The sequence below is a fragment of the Podarcis erhardii genome (genome assembly GCF_964252035.2).
Source record: "Podarcis erhardii genome assembly, chromosome: 2".
NCBI lineage: Eukaryota > Metazoa > Chordata > Lepidosauria > Squamata > Lacertidae > Podarcis > Podarcis erhardii.
Window position 1 is genome coordinate 72976064 of NC_138498.1, and position 9598 is coordinate 72985661.

General features: G+C 45.9%; 1 protein-coding gene across 1 annotated transcript; it reads right to left on the minus strand.

Moving 5' to 3' along the window:
- Nucleotides 1-193: 193 nt before the first annotated feature.
- Nucleotides 194-8119, minus strand: LSMEM2 (leucine rich single-pass membrane protein 2). The gene is made up of 4 exons (XM_081851359.1): nt 7995-8119; nt 2876-3016; nt 2054-2293; nt 194-729 (listed from the first exon to the last, which is right to left on the minus strand). Exons 1-4 carry the CDS (start codon nt 8014-8016, stop codon nt 596-598), a joined length of 537 nt encoding a protein of 178 aa, XP_081707485.1. The 5' UTR covers nt 8017-8119; the 3' UTR covers nt 194-595.
- Nucleotides 8120-9598: the final 1479 nt, after the last annotated feature.

A 9598-nucleotide genomic window follows, 5' to 3' on the forward strand; every position in this document is an offset into this window, starting at 1 on the left:
CTGGCTGCAGAGAGGTTTGACACAGGTAGTTCGAGCTGCTTCCGTTTTAGCAGCCTGAGAGAACACAAGGGTTCCTTCTGCTCTGCTCCAAGCCTAGTTTGTAGGCCGACAGTCCCTCTTCACCAGATAGAGCCTGGGCAGATTTTATGCTGATCAGCTGAAGAGAGAAGCACAGCTTGGCAAAGGAGTCCTGTGAGTTTCATCGTCATTTATTAAAACATCTCTGCAAAGGTGCCCCATGGGCAATGATTAAAAGGTGGGTATAAAGTAGAGCAACATAGTGCAAATAAGGTGCTGAAAATAGTTCTCAAATAAAAGCAAAAGTGTATCTGAGGCGCTGAGGAAAGGCCCTCTGCATCAGTATCTTCCTGTCTGTCCCTCCTCTCTTCAGGAAGATTCCAGTTCTGCAGCCAGTGCTGCCCATAGGGCACATCAACCTTGGCAGCACCCCACCGGTGAGTTGGGGGAGGTTGCTTAAAAGCTTGCATAGTCTAGACCAACACATGTCCATCCTCAACGTGCCAAGCAGTGAATCAATTTTCCCATCCGGCTCCCCAAAGAAAATGTTTGTGGGGGGTTGAAAGGTAGGACTCTCTCAGGTTTGAAATCCTGAATCGCTGGCATTTAGCTGCCTCCATAGCTGTAAGCTCACAGCTCTCATTTCTCGGATGGCCTCCTCCTGGGACTCCAGCCACTGGGCAAGGACACGCAGTGACTCACGCTGCAAGACTGCAGAGAGGAGAAGCAGAAACCACGTGACTAAACAGCCTCTCCGTTTTATTTTTTGAAGAAATGTATTGCAGGCACTGTAACTTTCACTATTTTGACACTCATTCTCAAGAGCAGTTTACCACCAGGCACATCAGACTTGTACGTTGCCTTGCTAAGAGCGAACTGAGGAGCTCTTCTGCCAATATAAATCGTCTGAAATATTTTACAGACAGAATGTTGATGAAGCAGCACTATGGGAGCCGTCACCAGAACGGTGAGGGAGCAAACTCGTTCTCTGGTGGAGTTTGAGGGACCCCATTACATAGAGAGGATTCCCCCAAATCCAGAGGCCACAGAGGACAATCCTAATGCTGGAGATTACATACCTTGGTTTATATTATTCTTGGACCTCAATAACTCAATACCATGCTTTCCGTTCAGGCGATATGTAAACGGCCCTAATATCCTCAGATGAAGGGCGGTATATAAATTTAATAATAAAATAATAAATAATTCTGGTGACAGACTCCTTCATCAAAGCAAGGGCTGAACAGCCATGCTGTAGTGGTTTTCCTGCGTAAGCCGAGGGCTGGACTACATGGTCTTTTGAGGTGCCATCAAGGGACCCCAAGAGTCCTCTCGTCCAACCCCCTGCAAATTCTAAGGCCCACTAGCTGAGGGGCAGCAGTCCTCTGCTAACTAAGGGGTGGTTTGGAAAAACTTCCTATTACATTGGTCAAGAGTACTTCACATTGGACTTCGGCATAATCCGTTTCAGTCTGGGGATACTGCTTTTTAGCATGTCCTTAGGTCACATCTGTGGCAGCCCTTCGCAAAATGTAAGCTGAGGTATAGCTTCCCGGAAAGCTGGATGTGAGGACAATAAGTTTACAATAGTTGCATCATTAGAAGTGGATGGGTGAGAATTCAAGTGCTCAAGGGGAACAGGCTGGATTCTGTACCCCACAAAGTAATGGCTCAGGATCTATGGTGTATATATGCATTTGGAAATTTGACAGAAAGGGCTGTGGATTCCACAGAATGGGGTGCCGTTTGAGCTACTGTTTTAAGCCTATGTTTTTCAGTGGATGCCCAAATAACTTACCTGTTTTATGGTACTTTCTCCTGCATTGCCCAGGAGAACCACTATGGGGCATGATAGGTCCTCAGTTTCCTACCACCCACATTTCATCTTGCATACGGTCTGTTACCTGGGACTGGCCAGATGAAAGTACTTGGGTCCCACAGAGCCACCCTCTTCCCTGGCCCCCATGGTGGTAGGTACCAGTTCCCACCAGGAGCTCCTTATTGTCAAGAATGGCCCACCAGACCCTGAACCTACCACTCAGATACACGGCCAGTGTGGCTAGGCCAAGGCTGGCCACTACGAGCACCCCGAGGAGAGCAAAGAAGCTTGAAGGGCAACATGTCGGACCAAAGCAAGGGCAGCAGGTGAACGCAGGGAGGAGATGGAGATTCTGGACGGGTAGAAAGGATGTGTCCTCTTCGTTTGGGAAAGTGAAATGTTTGGAGGAAGTGCTGTGAGGAGTCCATGGGCTGTTGGGCTGAGATGGGCTGCCCCCTGGAAAAGAAGGGGAGAGAGAGGAATGAGCAGGAGTGGGGAAGCAGCCACTGTTTATATTAGGCTGAGGGGGGCTCTTGTCTAGGGCCTCAAACTGCCCCCTTAGGCTTCTGGCTGACATGGGGCTTTCCTCAAGCCACAGCCTTCATTGGTCCCTCAAGTTCTTTTATCTTGTGTCCTTGAACTGTTGGCAATGCCTTGCTTACCTGGATCAAAGGACTGAGAGATGTGTGTGAGAGGAGGTGTCGAAACCTCTGACTTCTGCAAGACTGGAATATAGCCTGCTTTACACAGGTTAGAGTCGCATCCACTGCTCTGCCCACTTCTGCCTCTGCCACTCTCACCCTGCTCACTGCCTGCTGGTTGCCCATGATGAAATGTGGCCTTTGGGCTGAAAAAGGTTTCCCACCCATATTAGCCCATGTAATAGCCCAGTGCCAGCTCAGCTCACAGTGTCCTGTTTTCATGGGGAAAGCTCATTACTGGTCTGGGGTCTTCTTCCTACTGCTGAACTGCTGTTTAGTTACTCTGGGCACTCGTGAGGTTGCTTGAGTTCAACTCGGGGTGCTGGGTACTACATACCTTCTGAGACCCTGGTGCTCTCACGTCCGCCGGATGCATAATGCAGGTCACTAATGGACTCTACCGCGTGCAAGTTTATTTCTGCCATGCCATTTTCAATGAGTTCCCTATCGGAGGAAGCAGCATCCTTTGCCATGGTGTCTGCACAGGAAAGAGTGGTTTGGCGTATGAGAGGTGGAAGTGCGTCACAGCTATTTTCTTCAGTAAGGAATAAGGCTTTCCTAGAAAGTGCAGGAGGATAAGAGCCTCCCTTCCCTCAGTAGTCTCCATTCACTCTCTCCACCATCCCACCAAGTCTTTTGGTAGATACCAAAGAAGCCCCTGCCCGTAATCTGTTCTCTTAACAATTGTCATTTTTCTAGAGCTGCTCTAGTCATTTTTCTAGAGCTCCCGTGTGCCTTCTGTTGTTACACTTGCTGGTATGTTTGATGCGACGGCTCTGCCTTTACCCATTTTGTGTGAGATGAGGCCCTCAGAGACAGTAACTAGCAAAGATTTACACCCCCCACCCACTCAGGTTCTTGTGAACCTGAGACCATCTTCCATTACCAATTGGCTGAGGCAGCTGAAGGCCCCCCCCCCGACTTTAATACTTCAGATTCTGCCACTTAAGAGAATATGCACCACTTACCCTTGCTGTGTTTCTGCCCTTTCCCCATTTAAACTTCTTAGCAGCACATCCAGGGACAGGATTTCCAGTGCCTCTTTAGCAGGGATGGAATCCTGGACAGACTCTGCTGTCCTATGTAATAAGCCCCTGTACCTTAATATAACCACTGGCCTGATTGTACACATACCATATGACCCAGAGGCTCATTTGTCAAGCTGCAGAAACTGTAAGCCTGAGCTGTATATGTTGATGCTACTGCTACCTGGCTGTCATTCCTTGCCTTTCGAAAAGCAGATTTATGCTTTCGCATATAGATCTTCCAAGTTACTGACTTTTTATTCATTTCCTTGTGTTTCTTTGTGCTTTCCCAAACTCTTTAATGGTGACACAGGTAAACATTCAACAGGTGAAGCCTATCAGAGAATTGTAGAATTAGAAGGGACTATGAGATAATATTTCGTCCAGCCCATTGCAACACAGAAATCTTTTGCCCAACATGGGGCTTGAATCCACAACCATGAGATTAAGATTCTCATACTCTACCAACTGGAGATCTAGACAACTTTGCCTGGGGAACAACTGCCTGTTAAATAGTAGCTGAAAGAACAACACTCTGCCAGGGTGGGGAGAGGACTAAGTTGGCAACCTTATCCTTAGCAGGAATGCTTCCCTGATTACAGAAGTGTTGCTAGCTAGGTCTTGGCTCAAATTGACAGGCACTTTGGGATCGTATCTTTCAAGGACACAAAGGACAACGCGGCCTAATTACACTTAGCACAGCAGTGTCACCTTTTCCCAGACAGGGAAAATACCTTTAATTACAGGCTAAGACAGAAATTCAACAGTGACATTCTCTCAGATTCTCTGCCGGAATAAAAAGGCCACAGTTGTGGAATTTCTCTTTGCTGACCATCTGTTAAAGGCACAGTAGCAGCACTGGAAAAGTTCTTACACTTCCACATGTTTACCCAAAATTAGTTGTGCTGAGATTACATGTCTGAAATTACTTTTGTGGGTGTGTGTTTTTTTTGCCATTTTTAAGCACGTTTTATAGGTGAAATAGGTGGGCTGTACACTACGCAAGTGCCTAGACAAAGAAAATGCCATGTTAATTAATCAAAATAAAAGAGGTTAATTGTAGAATTGTAAAAGGCTACCATAAAAATGCTTTGGTTGAGTGGAGAAGAATGGTCCTTTCAATAAAAACATTGTGTGTGGGCCAAATTGCTACATGATGTTAATTGCTATAACACGGCCCTCAGATTGTGTTAGGGAGCAAACAACCATGTTAATTGATAATATGAATACGGTTGTAAAATGGAGTGGTTATTATAATCAGGGTGAATGACCATAAGAACTGAACTGAGGATTGAAATGGGAGGCATTCCTATGAAAGTTGGAAGCCCATTACACGTAGACATAATTGCATGGCAGGAAGAGCCAGGCTACATTGCCTGATCTTTCCTGTAATATCTCACATCCCAGCAACCCAGATCCCTATGTCCATGAGTTGAAAGCAGACATCTGCAGAGGGATGCCTAGTCACACACAGTTGAACATTTATTTATTTAATAGCATTTATGTACTACTTGGCTGTAAACAGAACCTCTAGTCTAAGTGGTTTACAAAAAATAAAATTCTAAGGTTGTCAATAAAAGACAAGTTTAAAACGGGTATTTTGAAAATTCAAAATATAATTTTGGACTACAACTCCCATCATTCCTAGTTAGCAGGACCAGTAGGTTGGGCATGTGATGGCAAGAGGGACAGTTCAACCCTATATGTGAAGATTTTCTGAATAGTGCTTTGGTTGTGTCAGAATCAAAGAGTATAAAGCATTTAGCTGTGGGTTATACTTCAATGAGGGACGCGGGTGGCACTGGGGGTAAAAGCCTCAGCGCCTAGGGCTTGCCGATCGAAAGGTCGGCGGTTCGAATCCCCGCGGTGGGGTGCGCTCCCGTTGCTTGGTCCCAGCGCCTGCCAACCTAGCAGTTCGAAAGCACCCCCGGGTGCAAGTAGATAAATAGGGACCGCTTACTGGCGGGAAGGTAAACGGCGTTTCCGTGTGCTGCGCTGTCTCGCCAGATGCAGCTTTGTCACGCTGGCCACGTGACCTGGAAGTGTCTCCGGACAGCGCTGGCCCCCGGCCTCTTGAGTGAGATGGGCGCACAACCCCAGAGTCTGTCAAGACTGGCCCGTACGGGCAGGGGTACCTTTACTTTACCTTTTTATACTTCAATGTGACTTGGATTGTGATATATATTTTCCAAGTTGTCATGGCAGGGTATTGGGAAAAGTTGGCAATTAACAATAATCATGCCTTGGATTAACCTCATTGGCTACGATACTGCCACTGTGCAAAGCTAATGGGACTTGGATTTACCTCAGCAGTAAAAAACTAGTGCCTATGTCTGGGCTGTACCACGTCTGAATGCAAGGGGCATAGAATCATAGAACCGTAGAGATGGAAGGTACCCTGAGGGTCATCTAGTCCAACCCCTTGCAATGCAGGAATCTCAGCGAAAGCATTTGTGGCATAACACACATCCTCAGTGTGTGCATGTATGTGTTATATGTGTGCTTGTTCCCTTCCATACAGAAAGACTCCCTGAAAAAGGTAAAACTAGATGTGAGGGAGAAGGGCTTCTTTTCGCTGACATAACTAGCTTTCTGTGTAGAGGAAGGCTTGCCCCCACCCCACCACAGATGTGTCTTCTGCCATGTGAGCTGAAACGGTAACAGTCCAGGCACTGCTGTTTGAGATAAAACTGGGCTCACTTGCTGCTATATTTGCTAGACTGTGCAGAAATATTCTGGTGGGACGTTGCAAACTCCCCTTTTAATGCAGTTAACTTACAACTCAGCCTCCGGAAGTATTTTTCTCTTTGAACATCAGTTCCTTTGCTTTTAAAAGTAGTTTGTAACAAGTTTATTTGACTGATGTTCAAATGTTCATCTGGTTCCCATTGAACTTAGAGGATGTTTCTGATTCCGACAAGGAGACACATTCACATCTGAGAGCGATGTTCTCATACAATCAAGCTCAGCTAGAGCTGAAATGGGGTCCATTAACTATCCAGCTACATTTTGAGGGCCCATCATATTTCCTGCAGCAATCGAGTTAAATAGGATCTTAAAGTGTAACTTTGGCCTTTCTCCAATGTTCCCTTCAGTTGCCAGTTCCATATTACCCAAGTATCATTTCCACAGTGTGGAATGCAAGGAATACCAAGAAGCAGAACAAAGCTTTTGTTCCTAACTACAGTTTAGGGCAGTCTTGCTTTCCACATTTCAATCATCATGCAACAATGTGTTTGAATAGGCACGCAAAGAACTATTTTAGGGCGACATCTGTCTTCACTGTAGTTGAGTGAGCAGGAAGCAACTTTTAATTGCTTTAATTTGCATTGCATTGAGAAGGAATTGTCTGTGTGAATCAGGTCCTATTGTCCTATATTGGCAACTCAAGGGCAGGTCGTCTTGTAAAACACCACAACTGTATTATTTTGAAACCCTATGTGGTCTGCGTATTTTGCTGCGTGGGCAGAGTCCTACAGCTGAAGCAGGTTTTATTGCTGAAGGAACAGGTTATAGTAGTAAATAGGTTATAGTAGTAAATAGGCCCACATGGTTGGGTAAAAGTGGAATCTTTCCTGAAGCAGCAAATGGGACTGCGGTGAGTAAATGGTATGAGGGAGGCTTAGTGTTGGGGCTTGCACCGGGCTCTTCAATAAGCAGCCACTGCCTCTGAGTCAGGAGCCGGTCACTCTGAGTCAGGAGCCGGTCACTCTGACTGGACAGCTTCCATGACTTGGACCGAAGGCAGCAGGAGTGACTCAGCCATGTCTGAAGAAGTGTGCATGCACACAAAAACTCATACCAGTAACAAATTTAGTTGGTCTCTAAGGTGCTACTGGAAGGAATTTTTTTTTATTTTGTTTCAGCCATGTCTGAGAGAGAGAGTTAGTAAGCAAGGGGAGACCTGTGGCTTAAATCTCAACCAAATAGGCTTGCACCTAGATAATTTCCGTCCCTCTTGCCTGTGCCAGGATCAGGCTCTTATGGACAATGTGTTTCATTCTTTTGAACCTGTTCAGCTACAGCAATATGCTCTCAAACCTCTGCTTTGAATTTCTCAGACCTGCACCAACTACAGCCACCAGCCAGGATAAGCTCAGGTCCTTTGACAAGAATTCCCCCACAACACCTATATAAAGTCAAGAGCAGCCAAAATTCTCTCTCATTTCCAGCTGTCACCCTCATTGCTCACTGTGCCGGTGGCAGTGACAGACGAGCTGTCTTCTGTCCTTTGAACATTGCGACATGGCTTGAGACCCAGGCCTCCTGTTGCCAGGAAGGCAAGAGAATCAGATCTCCTGGTTGAGTTTTGCAGCCTGGCCCTCCAAAGAGGTGCTAGAGTCATGTCTCAATGACTAGAAGATTAACCCTACTTCAACACGCTCTCTACAACTCTCTCCCCCCCCCCTCCCCAAAACCCCCAGACCATACCTTCTCCAGTGTCACTGGACATCCCTAGAACCAGAGTCCTCTGTGTGTGGCTGTTGCAGAAGCTGTGAGGGGCCTGTGTGCAGATCCCCCTGGAACCTGATGGGGAAGTAAACACAGGCTTCTGCCTGTCATATCAGCTGCTCAAGCTTAAAATAGGAATAAGTGGAGCCCAAGGAGGAGCTATAGATAGAGACCAAACAGAGGGGCTGGAGAGGATACAGTGGGGGCTTATGTTAAGTGAGTGCTGGGAAAAGAAAGAGCAGGCTGGCAGAATGCAGAAAGGCTACTGCATTGGGGAGAGACAGACAACTGTGGCAGGAAGGCAACAGTTTCCTAAGAACAGCAAAGGTAGGATGAAGGAGTCAGTATGGAGGAGGGGGAAAGCACGGAACCCTTATTTTATTTATTTAGTTACTGGCTCTCCCTGTCTCCATATTATTAGATCAGGCTGAGAGTGAGTGACTGGCCTAAGGTCCCTCACTCAGCTTCATGGCCGAGTGAGGATTTGAACTCAGGTCTTAGCCCAACATTCCAACCATGGCTCTTAGGTTAGCGAAATGGAAAATCAGATTATTCTCCTTCCTGAACAGAGATTCCCCCCCCCCAAAAAAAAATGGTATCAGAAAGCAGCTAAGCGGCATCTGACATCTCCCGAGTATGTGCTCAAAGAAGCAGGCTGCACATTGATTCATAGAACAGCAGGCAATCAACCATGGGAGCTGTGTGCAATAGGCCAGTGGCAGATGATGATGATGAATACTATTATTATTAATTTATACCCCACCCATCTGGCTGGGTTTCCCCAGCCACTCTGGGCAGCTCCCAACAGAATATTAAAAACACAACAAAACATCAAACATTAAAGACTTCCCTAAACAGATGTGCTCATAGCTCTCCATTGCAGAAGACTGAGTTTGCTTGCAAACCGGATGCTTGGCTTCAGTGCTTAAACTATCAAAGGGGACGATCACAGCTATCATTGCAAATGTTTTATCCAATTTTAAAACACCTGAACTAGTACACTTCAGTGTGAGTCAGTGAACGGTGCAAGACTGAGATTTTTGCCCAGGGAGCCAAACTTGTATATTTCCATATGTAATTTTGTACAGATTCTACCTACTTAGAGCCAGAAGAAACGTCTTCAGGTAACTTTTCTCCTTGTTTCAAACATAAACAAGTGTGAAAACAAATGTACCCCACAAATATATATAAAACCCCACTGTCATGCATTCACAGTTTGCCCTTTGATATTTGGATCCGTATTTGTTGTCTCGCCATTTATCTGATACTTAAAATATGCTGGCTGACACTGTATAGTGGATGATATTCAATAATTATGCAAAACACTACAAAAGCCTTGAACAATTCCAGTTCTGAAAAGGAGAGCACCCAGTCCCAGAGCAAAAACAAGAGGAGTGGTATGACTTGATCTCGCTGTACAGCAGCCTGCCATTTTCCCAGTTAATGATCAACCCTACATCATCCAGATAAGCCCATTCAGTCATATGGAAACATATTGTGTAGCCTTTCAGGCACAACCAACCAGAAAATGCTCTTTTAAACTAATGACTGTTCCTATCAAGTTGGGCTTGCCCCCAAAACAA